The 18,150-nt window shown below is 45.8% G+C and overlaps 10 protein-coding genes across 10 annotated transcripts; 8 read left to right on the forward strand and 2 right to left on the reverse strand.

The window, feature by feature from the left end:
- Positions 1 to 1,933: 1,933 nt before the first annotated feature.
- Positions 1,934 to 4,053, forward strand: COCVIDRAFT_115451 (hypothetical protein; the record flags this gene model as incomplete). The annotated part of the gene is made up of 4 exons (XM_014694951.1): positions 1,934 to 2,119; positions 2,149 to 2,404; positions 2,459 to 2,641; positions 2,693 to 4,053. The coding sequence occupies 4 exons, from the start codon at positions 1,934 to 1,936 to the stop codon at positions 4,051 to 4,053; spliced, it is 1,986 nt and encodes a 661-aa protein (XP_014550437.1).
- A 1,488-nt stretch (positions 4,054 to 5,541) lies between these two features.
- COCVIDRAFT_115438 (hypothetical protein) lies at positions 5,542 to 6,063 on the forward strand (the record flags this gene model as incomplete). Its single annotated transcript, XM_014694952.1, has 1 exon — positions 5,542 to 6,063. One exon carries the CDS (start codon positions 5,542 to 5,544, stop codon positions 6,061 to 6,063), a length of 522 nt encoding a protein of 173 aa, XP_014550438.1.
- A 308-nt stretch (positions 6,064 to 6,371) lies between these two features.
- COCVIDRAFT_115455 (hypothetical protein) lies at positions 6,372 to 6,620 on the forward strand (the record flags this gene model as incomplete). Its single annotated transcript, XM_014694953.1, has 1 exon — positions 6,372 to 6,620. The coding sequence occupies one exon, from the start codon at positions 6,372 to 6,374 to the stop codon at positions 6,618 to 6,620; it is 249 nt and encodes an 82-aa protein (XP_014550439.1).
- On the reverse strand, positions 6,617 to 6,859 carry COCVIDRAFT_115428 (hypothetical protein; the record flags this gene model as incomplete). The annotated part of the gene is made up of 1 exon (XM_014694954.1): positions 6,617 to 6,859. A coding segment is annotated over one exon (243 nt), but the record flags the coding sequence as incomplete, so codon positions are not given.
- Positions 6,860 to 7,546: 687 nt separating this feature from the next.
- COCVIDRAFT_21101 (hypothetical protein) lies at positions 7,547 to 8,536 on the forward strand (the record flags this gene model as incomplete). The annotated part of the gene is made up of 4 exons (XM_014694955.1): positions 7,547 to 7,556; positions 7,598 to 7,665; positions 7,940 to 8,004; positions 8,239 to 8,536. The coding sequence occupies 4 exons, from the start codon at positions 7,547 to 7,549 to the stop codon at positions 8,534 to 8,536; spliced, it is 441 nt and encodes a 146-aa protein (XP_014550441.1).
- Positions 8,537 to 9,338: 802 nt separating this feature from the next.
- On the reverse strand, positions 9,339 to 11,097 carry COCVIDRAFT_21102 (hypothetical protein; the record flags this gene model as incomplete). The annotated part of the gene is made up of 3 exons (XM_014694956.1): positions 9,339 to 10,290; positions 10,337 to 10,968; positions 11,020 to 11,097. 3 exons carry the CDS (start codon positions 11,095 to 11,097, stop codon positions 9,339 to 9,341), a joined length of 1,662 nt encoding a protein of 553 aa, XP_014550442.1.
- Positions 11,098 to 11,837: 740 nt separating this feature from the next.
- Positions 11,838 to 12,329, forward strand: COCVIDRAFT_115458 (hypothetical protein; the record flags this gene model as incomplete). Its single annotated transcript, XM_014694957.1, has 1 exon — positions 11,838 to 12,329. One exon carries the CDS (start codon positions 11,838 to 11,840, stop codon positions 12,327 to 12,329), a length of 492 nt encoding a protein of 163 aa, XP_014550443.1.
- Positions 12,330 to 13,011: 682 nt separating this feature from the next.
- Positions 13,012 to 14,332, forward strand: COCVIDRAFT_21103 (hypothetical protein; the record flags this gene model as incomplete). Its single annotated transcript, XM_014694958.1, has 5 exons — positions 13,012 to 13,014; positions 13,052 to 13,121; positions 13,187 to 13,500; positions 13,664 to 13,900; positions 13,964 to 14,332. The coding sequence occupies 5 exons, from the start codon at positions 13,012 to 13,014 to the stop codon at positions 14,330 to 14,332; spliced, it is 993 nt and encodes a 330-aa protein (XP_014550444.1).
- Positions 14,333 to 14,902: 570 nt separating this feature from the next.
- On the forward strand, positions 14,903 to 16,800 carry COCVIDRAFT_43030 (hypothetical protein; the record flags this gene model as incomplete). Its single annotated transcript, XM_014694959.1, has 6 exons — positions 14,903 to 15,105; positions 15,153 to 15,283; positions 15,326 to 15,773; positions 15,806 to 15,880; positions 15,928 to 16,503; positions 16,554 to 16,800. The coding sequence occupies 6 exons, from the start codon at positions 14,903 to 14,905 to the stop codon at positions 16,798 to 16,800; spliced, it is 1,680 nt and encodes a 559-aa protein (XP_014550445.1).
- A 534-nt stretch (positions 16,801 to 17,334) lies between these two features.
- Positions 17,335 to 17,697, forward strand: COCVIDRAFT_47049 (hypothetical protein; the record flags this gene model as incomplete). The annotated part of the gene is made up of 1 exon (XM_014694960.1): positions 17,335 to 17,697. A coding segment is annotated over one exon (363 nt), but the record flags the coding sequence as incomplete, so codon positions are not given.
- Between the last annotated feature and the right edge of the window lie 453 nt (positions 17,698 to 18,150).

The following is an 18,150-nucleotide window of genomic DNA, read 5'->3' on the forward strand; positions in this document are numbered from 1 at the left end:
CTCTTACTTCTTAATCTATAGGGCTAGTATTAGTATCTATAGAGTGTAGCTTTCTCTTAAGAGAACTACTATTTAAGTATACCTTCTCCTTAGTGTTATTATACTACCTAGTAATATTACTCTTATCTACTATTAAACTCTACTAATACGTAGGCTAGCTTATAGATACGTCTATTCTATAGTACTTAAATTAAAATACCTTTAATTTCTAGTTAATCTATAGGTTATATTTTCTAAGCTATAAGAGTTCTAAAATAATATTATAGTAAAAAATCAGACGGCAAGCCTATATCAGGAAATTAACGCACCCGTTTTAGGTAATCCGGGACTCGCGTACAGCTTTTGGACTACGCTTAAATAGGAAATTGACTTCGAATGTTTGTCATATATTGCCCTTCCCCAGCGTCATTTTCTATCGTTTTCTTCCCCCAATACTCTCTACTTCTATTTCTTCTATCTGCAATCCCTTGTCTACTCCTAGTTGCCGCCCCCTTTACACACGGCGAAATATCCTTAAGCGGCACTTTTTTCACACCAGGCTGCCCGCTTGGAATCATCTGAACGCCCTGCTCTAGTGCCCCCTTTTCTCTCAGTTGGCTGCTTCACTTAGAGCTCTTTGGTCCTAATAGAGTCTGGTTACCCCAGCCTTCGCATGCGTTGAGTCCCAACAATCCACGCGTCTCTGGATTTCCTACTACAACGCAATACTGATGAATATACTAGCAGGATACCTATCGTCCACTACGTCTATGTTCCATCGATTATTGCTGCACTAGCTTCATCTGGATTGCATCTACGGATGAAGGAGCGGTATTCGCCTATGGCAAGGCTCAGCTCTTACCGAGCTGGTTGATTAGCCTGTTTGCTGTCTCTTCTTTTTCTAGATCACTGAGGTACCAGTGCTTCTACAATGCACTGCCTTAATCTCAGATCGGGTTACTCTGTCTCCTACACCGTGCTCCTTTGGTGGAGCACACCCTCCCACCCGCCTCGTTACGACGCGTCACGCCCGAGCGGGCATTCTCCTTGTTGGATACCATTTCTCACTCGCATAAGACGCTAGTCTTGCGCTCGGGGATTCATGATACTTCGCCATCCATAGCACGTCCGTAATGCCTGTAGTATTGCAGTACGACAAGCAAGGGGCAGAGGTCAGGAGACAGCCAGATGGCGGCTCGGCACTGCCGTTGGCGTAGCAAGTGAGAGATGAACAGAACCGTGCCCGCTTTCTGCTCTAGCTGGAAGGACATATTTTCAGGTCCATGGCGCTCATGTCTCAGCTCTGGCCACTCAACATTGCCTCCTTCAACTTTCGGTCCTTCTATACAACACGCTGGCCAATCTAAGTTGAGTTATTCGCATTCTATTGGAGCTGGATCTGTTGGCGATGACGCAGTCAAGCGGTTTTTTTCTCCTCTGTAACGCTGCAGTGTGACCAGCCGAGGCTATCTGCATAGACGCCTGCAGTCAATAGCTCGGCGTTGGTATCGAGTTAGCATGGATTACGAGGGGTGAGTACAGCCGTCTCCGCCACCGCTTTGACGGAAGGTAGAGCGCTGTCCAATAGATAGCCTTCATGCTTGTATCTTAGTTCTGGTTTTTGGTGTCGTCACCCACACTCCTTCGGTCAAATAGATATCACGACCACTCCCTCTGGTGTAATTGGCTCTTCCAGGAACGGACCCGCTCATAGACTTATGCAAACCCTTGGAAGCTTTTGCAGCAGCAGTCGAGTCAAGAGCAAGACACTGGTAAATGAAGAAGGTCGCTTCGGGGACACCGAAGATAGCCTACTGCAATCAATTTAGCGTTCCGAGCTAGGTGTTTGTTCACTTAGGGAGGCCCCTAGCTCACTAAGTGGTTTTCTACTTAAACTCTCGGGTACTACGCTGTTTTTCAGCCAGACTTAATCAGATTCTATCAAGATCTCATCATGGCTACTTTTACTTCAGTTCCTCAGAAGACTTCATCTGAGTTCAGACACTACAACCCCACGTTACTCAAGCGTACTTACTCTAAGCCTAAGGCTAAGAAGACTATACAGAATGTTTGTAGAAGTCATGGAGAAGTAGCGACTCAATCTTTAGGATTGCTACTCCAAGGTAATGCCTGCTCCCTAGTCGTGTAAGCGAATCAATGCGGACTAAGTCATATCTAGAAAGCAAAAACAACCTTCCTGCCGTCCCTCAACAGACACTACAGGTACAGACAACGAGCCATGTGGAAGAAGTTGAGGGCATGGACTCAGAAAAGTGCGATTTGTTTGGACTAGACCATACAATAGGCACCCATGAGCTTGCAATGGGCGATAGTCACTATCAGCTTCGCCGTGAGTTGTGCGATGAGGGAGTTATAGACCAAGCAACATTGGGTTCAGGCTTGAATGAGTCGTTTCATGGAGACAGTCGAGGCAAGTACTCAAGTTGATTGTGGTGCTAATTTCACTGATGCCAGATAGACTTACATTCGATTACCAAAAATGACGCGACTGGCAATCACTACAACAGCTCCCCCAATTCTCAGGACAAATGCCAGTATCTTACCACTGCCAATTGTAGGGACCACGCCAAACAGCGCAGTGATCTCCATACAGCTGTAGAGTACGCTTTCTCTACAGAAGATTTTGAAGATACTTATCATGGTGAGTTGAATAATCTGATTTGTATAGGGAGCCGTGCTGACACAGTCAAAGAAGGACTAACAGTAGAGGAAGAAACTTCCTCCAGCATCCCTAGTGTGGTGAATGGATCGTCAAGAAGCCAAAAACGATCCCATCAATCTTCGGTTGGTGATACAATAATAAGCCCAGAAGCAGTGCCGAACGTTGTGCCAGATCTAGAGCTTGATCATCCCCATCCATCGAAGCGGCAAAGGATGGCTGAGCAACAGGCACCGAGCCCCATAATCGAACTTACCTATACGCCTGAACCAGCACTGCTGCATCTTTGCGACCAAGCTTCTTGTATTAGTACTAGTGACGGCTATATTGCTAGTCCTCAAAATGCTGGCCATGAAGAAGATTGTACCCTCAGTCTAGCCCTCCCTCTGACTGATTTCTGCGATGAAGAACACCGCGACGGCACTCATGTCCAGGGAACGGTCAAAGAGCGACTACAAGCACAAGAATACATAAATTTTTCTCAAGGACTGGAAGTAGGAGGAAATGTTAACCAAGAATCCGGCAGGCGTGGGGCAAGTAGACAAGATAGTGGTAGCAAGACTGGGGACATCTATGGAGAAAATTCCAGCCACAGTGAGACATGCGACATCCCTCTATCGAGATCTCAACCGCGCAGGCACAGGGCTTGGACATCTGAGATAGGACGCAGGCCATCCAACACTGCTCTTAGAAATTTGGACTACAATGCACTACCTACGAAGCCACCGCAACAAGTAGAGTTGAGCCAACCACAACAAGATTCAATATCGGAACGACTCGATATCAATACAGGGTCACAAGCTTGCTTTCCAGGATCAAATTCTCCAGGCGCGACGGCTGAAGATGTAATCAATGTCGATTATAGATCTGGATTTAGCATGTCTTGTCAGATCACCGATCTAACGCTGTGCACTATTCCAAATAACTCTTCAGTCGTGTCAGTAATATTACGCCATTGCGACCCAAGTGGTTTACTCGATCTAGTAGCCCTCGGTCACAAGGTCCTCGGCGAACAAGGCAAAGTTATCCGCATGACCCAGCTATCACCGGATTCATGGGTGCTGCTAGGATACCGGTGTAATGGCAGTGCTGCAGATCTCTGTGATCGCGGAGGGTTGAAGGCGAATTGGATGAGCAGCGCCCATGATGATGTTGCTAGTCATGGAACGGACCGCTCAAACGACGGCTATGACGAAGAGGATGAGAATAGAGAAGAGGATACGAGAGGACACAGCCAACGGACGCACAAGCGATGGTTAGAGTCAGAAGAAGCACTTTTACTCTCGTTAAAGGACAAACAGTGCATGGAGTGGGAAGAGGTATGTAAACGCTTCCCTAGCCGGACGCTGGGTGCGGTAAAACTGCGCTACCATACATTGAAGAAATGCTCGTAGAACTATGTCAATGTTATTTAGGCTGGTAGCTGGCGTTTGTGTTCGGATTATGCAGTATAGAGTAATAGCATTCAATTATCTGAAGCTTACTTGAAATCTGGGATTTTCTTCGCGACTCAGTGGGCAGTGGTTGTCGATTTCGTCGCAAGGGATGACTTCCAGATCTTTCTAATGCAAGGTCTGTACGTACTGGTAGCCTTAGACTAACATGGGAACCCCACAAAACAATAGCCACCTTGCCTAATCAAGTCTGACCCTCCTAACGTTCAGACCTCACAACATTTGTCTTTTACCCTAAACGCGTTATCCCCTATGAATCAATTATGGAGCACTAGTATAGATGGTCGATACACCACTTACAAAGCACATATTAGTTGCTCGAACCTGTGTAACCACCTGCTTAGTAAACCTTAAATTTCTTCTAACAGCCTAGGACTTCGCATATATAATAGTTGTGCTCATTATTGACATGCTGGCACACGCTGCATACGCCTGTCGCCCCAGAGCTAGCTGACATTCTTTGGCGTGTCTGTAGGTTGCGTCTATATGGATTAACAAGGCGCACAATTCATACATGAATTTTACAGGCATACATTCCAGATTGTAGGTATAAGGTGCTCCTGTGCTAGAGCACTTGTAGCTGCAGACGAGTAAATGGCAGCTACGTCCCGTGTGATCGTAGATGGGTTTCGCGGAATGTCTCGTGCTAGAGTACCCGAAGCTTTATAAACAAACACGGAAAAGCCTTATTAGATGGAAGGCTTAAGGCATGTTACTCTGCACGTATGATGATTTAAACTAACTATGCCTATTTAATTTTGAAGTATGCTTTGCTGCAGGCCTTGAAATAGCATGTTCTGCAATACCGCCATGGCATACATGCATTCGTCTAATTGATAACGGATTGTCGAATCTAGAACGAGCGAAAGAGATAACGCTGAGGGCGTGGCTTGCCAGGTTTGTTGCCTTTTGCTGTTTCCATATACATGCGGGGTTGGCCTAGCTAGTAGAGTTGGTCACAATCTTTTGACTAGCCTACTTCTGCAGCTGTCAGGAACTGGCCCATTTTGAGCCAATCTGACCCTATGCGGCCCGGCCTTGAAATAGTCTAACAGCAGCACTGTCACGGGATCAACTAACGATGTAGCGCTAGTACTCAGTGATTTCGACTTGAAAACCTAAGTCGGCGTACTTAATTCCATGTAAAAAGCCACGTATGGCAATATACTGGTAGTTTGAGTAGTTAATCTAACTATTGCGCAGCTGGTTGGTTGTTAGCTAATGGTTCTTAAACTTTGCAGTTTTGATGTCTTGGCGCATGAACCTGCATTCCTGAAAATTTCAGTTTCAAAATCTTGGCGCGTGAACCTGCACTATTGAAATTATCGGTTCAAGAATCTTGCTACATCAGCATGCTCCATCGAAACTTTCGATCTTATACTATACAACCACCCCGCATCGTAGCTGTTAACTTTCAATTTTCACGTTATGGAGAAGCTGTTGGCGGACCTGAACACGATACAAAGCTGCATATGGACTGTTAGTGCCACAAAGACGGACTTCGAGGCGATTAGAAGAAAATTGCAGCAGTTGAACTGCGAACTGCAAGTGCATGAAACGCTTGCAGACACTACGAGATGGCTGCACGAAACGGACCGCTTGAACGCTCGTTACAGAACTAGAGTTGAAAAAATGGTTACAATGGTGCATGGCGATGAGAAAAACCCTGGTGTCAGATTTGAGATGTTGCGGTCTCTTGAGATGAAGGCTTTCATGTTTGTAAGCGCTTCCTACACAGTTTTGGACATCCGAAAAATGAGCCAGGACGTGTTTGCTTGCCTAATGGAAATGGCTCCGAAATATATAGACACGATCACGCTACCTACCGGCTGGATGCATCGTACAGAATTGCGGGCTGCAGTGGCAGGTTATGCCAAATCGGGAACTGCCTTCAAAAGAAGTATACAATACCACCCTAATAAGTATCAAGTCGACTCACATCTGTTCTAGCGTATCAAGAATTAGAGCACCAAGAAGTAGAGCACCGAGAAGTAGAGCACCAAGAAGTAGAGCATCAAGAAGTAGAGCATGCTAGAACTTTGAAACGCCCTTGCACTGGTACGTTGAGCTTCTAGAGGTTGGTCAACAGCTAATATCGTTAAGACCTAGAACCAAATCATGGTCTAAGGAGCGGCATGCGACAACAAAATGAAGCCGAAAGGCACACAGTAGTACCAGCAAACTCGCTATCGCACGAAGAGAGGGGTGAGTCAGATTGTCACGCGTACAATACATTACTAATGGTCAAGTGTTTAGCAATGAAGTATATGTACACAAATGCATTGTCACACGAGGTTTCAGCATTACCTGAACCATTCAGCTCAGTCATTCAAAACAGTCGTCTCTGGAAATGGGAAAGGGATCAAGGATTAAAGTGTACAGGAACTTTCGCTCTGTTGTTCCCAAAAGATCACACGCAAGACGTATCTCTTACCATATGGTGCGGTCATGATGATGGCTATCGACTGATAGAACTGTTCTCCCTACAACTAGCTCTCTCCTCTTAAGTCTTGAAATAAACGCTAGCACCCCTGACATAACATGTATATCCAGCCGGAATTTCGTAGGCTTTATACTGAGTTGTAGCGGTGGTATTGTCTATATGTGTTTTCACGTCGTTCGTATCCTTGTTGACTATCGATAGATATAGTCCTCGAAAACATATCGTTCGGTCTTTTGAAGAGTCTGGAGGGAATAGGTGTCCAGGAATGTCCTTCTCTTCTTCGCCGGCAAGAGCCTTATCGCCCCTCTAGTTCAGTTAGCAGCGAATGTGGACGAAAGAATTGACATAACACACCGCCATGATTAGAACAGGTAAGGAATTTTTCGCGAATCGCGAAGCTATCACTATATGCCTGGGCGGAATTGGAGCGTGATGTCGCAAGAACCGAGGTGGTTGTGGCGTTGGTTTGTAAAGGTGAAGAGATAGTATTAGTATTAGGAGCGGTGCGAGGAGAACTGTGATGAGCAGTATGGTATATATTTCGTTAGATGGAACCAGAAAGATATGGCTGTCGAACATTGCTGCCCGAAAGACATCTGCATAAGTCAGGCGGCTTCGCAAACAGATCTTATGCCCCACCTTTGACCCCGCCTCAAAGTCACGTGCCCACGTCAGAAGCGACGCGTACAAAACTTCTGTAGAGGGCAGGGGACATAGGGAACATAGAGCGGCGCATATGAGTATGCGATTGCTTTGCAGAGTTAGCATCATTTATGATTTGGCTTGCGCACGTGTTCACGTTATGGTGACACATAGGCCGTAAATACTAGTATTGATATCTTGGCGCTACATTTTCGAAATTGAAATTTTCATTTTCGCACGTAAGCAGTCATGTCAAAAGACCCACCGTCTTAATCTACACCAAAAACGGAGTAGTCTGCAAGCCACTCTATAAAATCAAACATCTATGCAGCCAGAGCGACATGGACCATGCACCTTGGTATGATTCAAGGATACAACAAATGCTTGTTGCTTTTGCAGACGGGTTGATCTATTGCAGTATAGGAAAGGGGCGTGGTTCTGGGCAATCTAAGGAATATCAAATGCAAGTGAGGTGATAGAGGCAAGTATAAAGGACAGCGATCAATTCAGATTTTTTAGTTGCTTAATCCACTCTTCTATCGTTTTGCATCGTCTATACAATCATCGTTCTCTAGTACGTCGTGCTAGTACTTGCTACCCAGTGTTTTGTGCCACACGCTATCAGTAGATTGAGCGCTTAGTACTACTATTCATTGTGTCGCGCATCGAAATCGTCTCCCCATACAAACGACTTCATCAGTTCCTTGTCGCTTCTTGGCTTGCTAGCCGATCAACCCATAGCCTCACTCACTTGTTAGAACCCAAAACATAAGGAAAGGCTTGATCCCGTACACCTATCGTTTAATGTAAGTTAGCAAAGTATTTGTTCTTATGATAGGGTTTATGAAATGGTAAGGGCGACGGCAGCAGCATTCTCACTGCTTTTCGGCGTGATGAATACTGTTCAACATTTGTTGCTACTTTCCACAAGACAATTTTCTCCTTTCTCTGCAGACAGACTTTATGCTGCAAGAATAATTCCTAGTTATTTGTGAATATCGTAAGAAATGTAATACAGATTCACTGCTTACGTTTGACAGCTGTTGGTACTTTTGCCTCGCGCACGGAAGCTTCCCCACCGTGACTAGCAACCAATCGGATCGTTCTAATGATTCGGGTACGGGTGCTTCAGCGGATCAGACAAACACTAGCAGAACGAATGGCGACAGAGGCCAAGCCCAAGGCAGCACTCAAGAAGAAAGTGAATCCGTTGCTCAAACTTCTGTGGCAGTTCCTGTCGGAACTCTGAGGGTCTCGAATAGTTCTGCGATGGGGCAAGAATACCACGAGTACTATAATTATGGTCAAAATGATAAGAAACCTAATGGAACGCAGTGATTCGTCTACTTGTAAAGTGCTAGCCAATAGCAGACAAGCGAAGGAACATTGTTCTTCCGACACCTAAATTCATAGAAGTGCCCCGCATGCACCGCCACGTCTTCCATTGAAATGATCATTAATGCACGTGTCATGTAGAGATGTTAAAAGCTCGGCGCCTGCCTGTGCACCATCTAACCTCCTGCTTCGCAAAGCCAACATTGTCATGGTACTATTTAAGCTTATACCTACAAATCTCACAGAAGAAGCCCGCAAAATTTCTGAAAAGATCGCCTTGCTGCCAAAAGATCAATGGAAGGAAGTGGACTTTGAGAACAATACGCCAAGGCCACAGATAGCACTCTCGCATATTCCTGGAGAAGTAACGATTCCTTTCAGGACTGCGCTCAACAACACGATAGTATGCTAGATACTTATAGCATTGATGATACTTTCTAACTTCGAGAAAGGTGCGAGATGTCCAGCGCCTAGTAGCAGATTTCGCGAAAGCGAAGATAAGGAAGGCTAAGCCCGAAGAATATCAACTTCCTCCCACAGTCCTCCGAGTGGAGATAAGCTCTCAGCAATCACCTCCTTGGCTGGAGACTTCGAAACACGATATTCTTATTCTTCAACCTTTCCATGCGCCTCATAGTAACGCGAAGCTAAAGTTGCGAAGCAAGTCGACTGGGGAGGCCGATGAAGTAATATTGCAACACGATGTAGTTGTTGTAGTATTCGAAGAGGTCATGTACCAGCCAGTGCCATTACACACTCCAATTTTGACTCAAAAACTGTTTATTGAGCCAGCGGATGATGTTAACTAGTAGCAAGTAAACAAATCGAGATCTTCTAAACGCTGCTCCCCAATGCGAACATCCCTGACCACCACCGAAGGTAATTCGCTGCCATCTTGATCTTTTTCCTCCCTGACATCACTGGAGCTCAGTGCACTGCTCGCCTTCCTCATTGAGTCTTCATTTTCTGATGGACAGAATTGATCCAATATCCCATTTAAAGTATTTGACGATGATCCCGGTCCGTACTCTAGGCCTCGAAAAGTGTATGAAGACTGCTCATCTTGAAATGAGCTGATGTATGTGGATGGCTGCTGGCGCAGTTCGACAGCAGTAGCCTCTAATTCGTTACCATTTTCCAATAACTGAAGGGCATTTGGGGTTTCTTCAGTTTGATGATTTCCCTGATCATAGGTTCTTGCTCCGGCAGTAAGTTGTGGAGCTTGTGAACGAGGCGTAAAGTATGTCTGCTCATCTTCTTGTATGCTGTCTGACTCTGTTAGGGCTTGTAAGCCTTCATCCCTAGAGATCCTTCGTCGTTTGGCTGTATTCGCGCGTGTCTCCGCAGCACGATATGATTGGTGACTTTGTAGAGCATGGTGGAATGGTACTGGTCTTTGCGGATCGAAAGACATGGTGAGGGAAGGCGTTCTGATATCCATTCCGGATCCAGGTCTTACAGGAGATCGTGGAGACGTACGCTGGGGCTGTTCGTTGTTGTATACGCTTGTGCGTGCTGGAAGTATAGTGCCATCCTGTATAAACCTTGCAATTTCTACGTGACGACAAATCAAATTTGTTAAAGCGGTGCGGCCTGCTGTAATCTCGGCTGCATCTGCCCCTTGAGCCAGGAGATTCCGTGTAAAATCTTTGATGACCACAAAATCAAGAGCCTGTGATCGCACTTCCACCGTTGGTAGCCTTTCTTTCCTGTAGTTGCAGAGCAACTCTATGTCTTCTTCATTGGTATTTTCCATGCTGTAACACGTTAGAGAATGCTAAACTTGGTTATTTTTATGCTTACTCCCACTTGGAGCCATCTATTGAATAAAGAGAACCTGGCCCTCCAATTTCTGCAAACTTCAAGTAAAGGCGAGAGTGAGTGTACTTCTTAGCCACCTTTTTCTTTTCAGTTTTGAGTCCTTCAGCGATCGCTTCGAAAGCGGCGGTTTTGCAGTTTTGTCCTCTTGAGAGTTGCACTGGCCGCAAAGCTGCGTATCGGTCGACTGCATCTCCGAAAAGAATAACGTGCTGCCGATAGAGTAGGTTACTTCCATCCGCAGGCCCCTCTATTCTCTTGTATATCGCTTTTGCCTGTATGATCGGATCGGCTTGAATTAAGTCTTTATGGTCTTCGCATATCTGTATCGTTGTCTCAACGCCAGTCATGCGTTGAGCAATTCTATACAACCTTTCCAACCTCCTTTTTTCTGAAACGAACCCCTCAAAGTACTGCTCGTTTGGTGGTTTAGGGGTATCACGTGGCTGTTGTGGCTGTTGTGGCTGTTGCGTGACTACATCGGCGGCGCGAACCGGCGCCCGGAGCTTTTGGATAGCCGTGGACACATCGTGAGCCCCAAAGCTCTCTGGAAGAATCTTACACCACTCAATTACAGTTCCGTTTTCTATGAATTGCCGGAAACATCGGAGCAAGGCCTAGGTACTGTTAAGTTATACACCAGCACTGATTCGAAAGAGACTACTAACTTCGTTCTTGATGACATCAGATGGCTTGCACAGGCTCAATGCTTTCATCAACTCCTTTTCATACTCAGAACATGCCATTTCTCACAGAGAGGAAGCGGTGATGGTCGCGAAGTCGATGTGAAGGGGGATCCTGAAAGTAGTTTAGATTTGAATACCCGGTGCGGGTGATCAAAACTAAACTACTTTGGGAACCTCCTGTCATACAGGGATAGCCCCCACCCTTCTGTGCATAAGCGTAAATCCATCGTTCAGTGACTGTGCCTAGTAGAGTTAGATGTTATCTAAGCACATTATTACCGTGCTTGCCACTTCTTGATCGCTTCGTCACCTTACCAAACCCGCGGTACCGCCCTGCATGAATCTGATCGGTGTAGCGTTCAGTCAGAGGCCTTTCCGCTGCAGGCTTCATAAGCTGTGAAGGGCATGATATCGCCAAGTCTGCTATGCTTATCCGGGGACGTCATTAGTTGCGAGTCATATCATGCCTACTAAATCGATATTAGCATGTTGTGGAGGGCGCTACGCCTTGAAAAGTGCCCAGACAGCTTCTTTTCCGCCAGCCCTGCATGAAGTTGCTGCTCAAGGTATTATAGACTCGTACCCACGTTCACCCCTCGTTCGTTGCTATGGATGTCTCAATTAAGCTATTCTATGCTTGGTTTGGTGTCGCCAGGGTTGAAGGCTTGGGAGAGAGTAAGGCCTGAAGTTTGACGTAAATATATCTATGAAACCGACAAGGCTGAAATATCCTTTGAGTTTTGCCTTGCTACCCTTTCAGACCCTCACCGGCTACCTATCTGCGCGACGTTCACTTTCAGATGGCTCAGGCTGTGGTACCTGTCGACAACACGATCGTATGTGGGCAAGCCCTGTTGATATCACCGCTAATCCAAAAACAGGCGGCGAATGCTGTTGAAGCGTTCATTGAATTCCCGAGGGACGCCAAATACACGATAATTGTGCCAGTGAAGTTCCAGTCTATTTCCGGCCAGCTCGTACAACTACAGGCTAAGGCCATTGATGAGCATGCCGTTTTGGAGGTGGAAAAAGACACAAGGGTCCACTTTGTATGGACTGCCAAAGGCCAAACCTGCGTACTTATCAACTTTCGCCCTATCTTAAGAAACAACTTTGAATACTCAGCATTTCGTCCCTTGTCATTGGTAGAGAGAGATGGTCTAGTCGTGGCAGGCGTTTGTGTGACGTCCCTTCATCGGTGCTATGGCTTAGAGGATTGCCAAAAGTGCCTCTCTTTGCGACTGGAGGAGGAGCTGACATTGTTCTTGCAAACCGATTTGAATTATGTATAGATTCAAGGCCTGGACGAATCAATACAGTCTCTAGCTAAGATTGAAGACTCATCTCAATCGTGATAATTGGCAAGTGCGTATCCACTTCGAGAGCCTGCACCTCTACTCACTCACGCTACGAGTGCTCACATCGTCGTTCCCAGAGGCTCGGGCCGAGTAACCTCACTTCTAACGCATCAACTGCCTCATTGAATGATCTTCCTACATGTGCTGATCGCTTCATCATACCAAACCCGCGGTATCGCCCTATGTGGCTTTGACTAGCGTAGTGTTCAATGACCTTAGGCCACGCAATCTGTGATGAGACCCACTATTACTAAGTCTGTCATGCTAATCTCGGGACAGCGTAAGTCAACAATGCGCTCCTGTAGTATTATTCACGGTGTCATGGATAACATCTCTCTTGCTCGGATTGATGATGGTTTCCAGCGCCTAGCCAAGCTATTGGAGGCGTGTCGCGTGGATTGCCCCATGCCGTTCATGCCGTTCGTCGGCAAGCGCCACCTGCCCGACAGTGGCCTCTGAGTGTCGGGAACAACTGACAAATGCTTTCGATCTGGTGGCTGAAGTATCCATATATCCTGCACCCTTCCTGCAAGGCTAAAACGTCCTTCAGTTGATTGCCTCACCGTCCTCGCGTCCTTCACCGGTTGCCTGCTTTCAAGCTCGATCTACTATCAAAATGGTTTGTCACTATTTTCAAGCTAAACTCAGAGGATAAGGAGCTAAACTTTCAGCCTGATGCTTCAGAGGACCAACCAAGCCCAAAAGCCCTTACCATTCACCCTGATTGTAAGACACTTTGTTTTCGAACCATTCGCGCAATTCAAGCAAACATGAAAGCTGACATACCATAGCGAACGGGAATTATCTATGCAAGAGTTGTTCGAAGTCCTTCGCCCATCCCGAGCCATATCGGTACCACGCAAGCAAGCACAACGCTACTGTTGAATATATTTACGATGAATACAAGCAGCTGGCTACCTTGAAGCCAGAAATCAAGGCTTTTTTTGGCGTTCATTGCGATGGCAGTACCCACTATGTTCGAACGTCTATCTCGCAACCCGTTGGACTCGGCTCTACCATAAATGGGGCAGATGAAGACGTGGTGTTGGCTTTTGAAGAATTCCGCAGACGTGATTTCAGTTCTACGGAAATGCACAAAGAAACAGTAAGAAAGATGGAAGAGTTTGATAAGGGATGTTGCAAGCCGATTCACTATACAATCACAGTAAGGATCCTGGGACACATTCTTGAATACAGAACCTAATTATATACAGTCTGTTACCAAAACACTGATAAACAGGCTGCGATTCTGCTTTTCATGTATTCAGGTCCCGAGACAGTCAGGGTCTAGTCGTTGGCCTAGCAGACCAAACACGAGATTGAAGTTGCCTTCTCAGTCAACCGAGACCCTGATGGCCAACGACAGACGTAGCCAACACACTGACGATCTAACCTTGACCGCAAGCCGGTCTAGCAGACCAGACACGAAGTCACCTTCTCAGTCAACCGAGACCCTGACGGCCAACGACAAACGTAGCCAAGATGTTGACGACCCAGCCTCAACTGTAAGCTGATCCACTCTTAAGCATGCTGCTCCCGGCGAAATACTCATATAATCGCTTTTCCAGGCAAGGAATAGTCTTCCCGAGCACGTCACTGGAATCGTAGCTGTAGCTTCTTTCTTCTCGACTGCTGATGGTGTTCACGGCCACGAAGTACTTGTCACAACTCGCTCAGACACTATAATCCTTTTAGGACTAGTGGATCTTGACGCGCTTCTTCAACACCCGCGCCTCGCGAAACAACTACAGGAGATGATTGGTGGGCATACCTTCCCGAAGCTGCTGAAGTACAAGAAGAAGCCCAAGGATACCAAGGTTATGATTTATCGGGGCAACCTACCAAATGATTTGCCTATTGGAGTACGCGAAGGAGTTCGATTGGACGACTGCTCTCCAGTGCTTCAAGCAGAAGTTTGCTCTATTCTTGACTCATGAGTCACCTTGTAATGTAGTCTTGTGTTCCTTAGTATTAAAGCGTAATTTTTCATCAGCATCTTCTCCATGGTATCATATGCGGGTTTCCTCCAACCACATCAAAACGGTGATATTCTAGGTTGCTTCAAGCAGATCGTGCTTCCCAACCAATAGGACTATGTCATGATTGCAATTGTTGAGGTGACATACGGGCGAGTTTGGTCCCTAGCATGTCACGAGAGCCATTAGCGTGACAGATAGTTGAGCCGAAAGGAGCAGGAGGAAAATAGTGGAGAAAGGTGGCGTTCAGTGGCGATATGAGCAGTGAAATGCTTGTCCATTCAATAGATTAGTGATGAACATTATTTGATAGCTGTAGACGTCTAACCTTGCATCCGTGCTGGCATGAGCTTCCACTCTCATAAATTGCACTTACTCCGGATTTCTAACAACCTTGGCCACCATCAGTTGCTACTCCTTAACCACTCTTTATCTTCTGCGTTCATTCAGACGCTTCTCGACGTTCTTACAGAGTATTGCCTCTCTTAAAATTTGCAATTTAGCTCAATTATAGCCTTAGTTTTTAGCAAGATGTCTCTTCTACCTGCTCCGGATGCGCAGGATCAAAACTCCAGTTCCACCAACGAAAAATCATGGAGAACTTCCAGGACTCGAGTTCCAAGAGCTTGCAAGTCATGCTTTGCTCGCAAGGTGAAATGCAATAGAGCTTCTCCATGCAAAACATGCTGTCGTCGCGGCACTGAGTGCGTGTATTATAACATTGAACCCGCCACGTATGTCGCTTCTCAGTGGGATTATCAGCCTTGTTAACATCTTATAGAGAGCCAAGATCTTTGCCCAACTTGGAAAATCTCCCTAGTGCTGGGTACAAGAAGCTTCACGGTACACACGGTGAATTAGAAGGGCTCGGCAGAGGTCGTTCAGTCATACCAATTGACCCTCAACTTTACGGTACACACGGCGAATTAGAAGGGCTCGGTAGAGGTCGTTCAGTCATACCAATTGACCCTCAACGAGGCCACGGAACTGAAGCTTTCTTGAGCAAAGAGCTACACCGGCTTTCTGTGTCCTACGTTACCAATGTGCATACTCTGCACCCAATTTTTGACAATCCTCAGGAGATGTGCGACGAATTCATCAATGATCTCCTAATGGTGAAAGGGATCATCCCGAATCCAAGGAATGCCTGTGTACTCCTCTTTTTTGCATTAGGAAGCTTTCAATCAACTACCAATAGTATAGGAAGCTCAAGTCCCTTGCCAGGCTCAGTGTATTACTCGTACGCGAAAGATATCTTCAAGTACAAACTTGGAGAGCGCGACATCCTGGTTGCGCAGGCCTTAACTCTGGCCGCACTATGGACAAACCAGAACGGAATGCTTGAAGATAGCATTGCGCACGTTTCCAACGCTCGCGACATTTACAGAGACGTTGCTAAGAAGTAAGACTAGTTGTTATTACCTACAAGTTTAGGCTAACAGCATTCACCAGTACTTCTTTGACTAAAGAGGCAGGAAGGAGTACCTGGATCTGTCAGAATCTAGTAAAGTCAGTTGCCAATACAAGTTTTCGTACTTTTCTAACTCTCCTTCTAGTGGTACTAACAACTGCTTCGATTGGAACCGCACTATTCCTGCTCCCTGGTTCTGGACGACCGTTGGAGAGTTTCCTGAAAGGGTTTTCTGGACAAAGGTTTCTCTCCAAGACATATTTGATAATTTCCACGATTGTGTGCGTTTGCACCTCCCCACAACGATGGAGATAAGTGAAAAGACCCTGTGCACTCTTAAGAGTATCACAGATATGCAAATTGTCACTTTGAAAGATTGGAGATCGACTCTAAGCTCACAAATGGCCTGGAAAGATATTGGGCCTCCACCAACTGATCCTCTCGTAGCTTCGCTACAAGCAGAGCACTGCGAAGGTATGGTTAAATTGTTGAGGCCATATGTGGGTATTGCACTACAAGTCCATGTCCCCTCTACCGAAGCTCAGTTATCGAAAGGCCAGCAATGGATTCTCGAAGTCGTCGCCCTCTGGGTGATGTTCACTCACTCCAGTATCGTCTGCTTTGACCGTGTTGGTGCGACTACTAATAGCACATACGAGATGTATCAAGACACAAGTTGTAGCACAGTAATGCTGAGTAACCCTGTGAACACTGGCCATACGCAAGTTGCTCAATCATTAACAAGCTATCTCTAATACTAACATTCTCTAGACTATTCAAGAAAGCCTTACTTTTGCGTGCTCTTCGTTTCTCTGCGATTCATCCATGGATCGCTGAGCAAACAAAACTCACAGATGAGGCTATGGATAAACTTTATCGTTATACTATCAAAAGGTTGTCCAAGTTTCTCCCAAGTCATTCAATCTTATCTCGAAATCTTGAGGCTTTGAATCGGGTTTGGTCACTAGAAGACTCAATGCTGTGGAAGGAGCTAGTCAAAGAGTACGAGTTGATATGAGTAGTCATATAACAGAAAAATTCAGGTGTATGTATATTTTCAGCTACTTCCTGCTTTGAAGATATGCGAAGCCTTATACAATCTCACCTTGTTATGTTATTTTAGCTCGCGAAACACTAAGAGCCTGGTCATAGGAAGTGCTATCAATGAACCCACTCACACGAGTCCTATGGTCGACAAAAGAAAAGACTTTACACCCTAGATATTGTCGATTTGATACTGTCGTGATCCGAGCCTAATTAGCAACAGTTTTACAAGACAGAACGTACCTGAATGGTCTTGTACTCAGTCAAGATCTCACTAAGAAAAAGCTAGTGAAACCACTCCAAGACGTAAAGTCACCTTGTGGATCTGCATGAGTATTTATTAATCGAGTCAAGGGCCTTTTTTTAGGCTTGCTGCAGTTTGATTGCACCTCGCAATGATGCATCTCACTGCCATTTCTAAGAGTATATATTCATCCTATATTGGAAACACGCAGACTCCACAGCTCCTGCATCCTGATCTATTGGTATGGCGAATAACACCCCTAACATCAGGGCTGCGCTACAAACTATCAGTCAAGCGTCTACTGAATCGCTCGTACCACACATCTGGGAGCTATGTGAAGCCAATGCTGCTATTGCAAAGGCTATCTCATCTCTTAGTCGAGATTTTTGCGAAGAAATTGGGCAACTCGAAACTCCAACTAGGGACTTAGCAACGCCAGAAGATACTGACCTTGCAAGTTCTCAGGCTCAACCTCCAACCATCTTGAGAGACAATACATGGCACGATGTATCCCAGGGAACGCTGCAGCAGTACAAGTCTCGACGTGCCCGACCAGAAAATGCAATTGTGAGGCTTGCACAGTACTGGATTCAGAGGAGACTAGCAGGAACCAATACACTCAATGTTGTAGAAGAATACGGGGTGTTAGATGATATACGCAAGGTTGTAATCTCGAGTACTCCTGTATTTTTAGCATTTGCAAGAAGTATAAAGAAAAGAAGGTCCGCAACCAACTCGCGACGCTAGAGAACGCGTGTAGGACAGCTGCTTCAATTAGTTATTAAAATTGCCTCTTTCGCCTATGCACATTATTTGGTTAGGCAGTATGAACAAGTTAACAGCTCTCTAAGGTCTTGCCTTTTGGCGCCCACTAGAGCACTAGGCTGAGCCCGATCGAATTAACTTAATCGAAGTAGTTTGAGTTATTTTCCAACAGAAAATTGAGTAACCATTGCAGGCCTTTCACCGCTAGCTCAACGCGGTAACCAGTTGCTTTATTCTCCCCAGTATACCTCTAACCTCCTGATCATTGCGCCACACGATAAGAAAAATACCTCACATAAATTTACCTACTTTCTA

Source organism: Bipolaris victoriae (genome assembly GCF_000527765.1).
Source record: "Bipolaris victoriae FI3 unplaced genomic scaffold scaffold_189, whole genome shotgun sequence".
Taxonomy (NCBI): domain Eukaryota; kingdom Fungi; phylum Ascomycota; class Dothideomycetes; order Pleosporales; family Pleosporaceae; genus Bipolaris; species Bipolaris victoriae.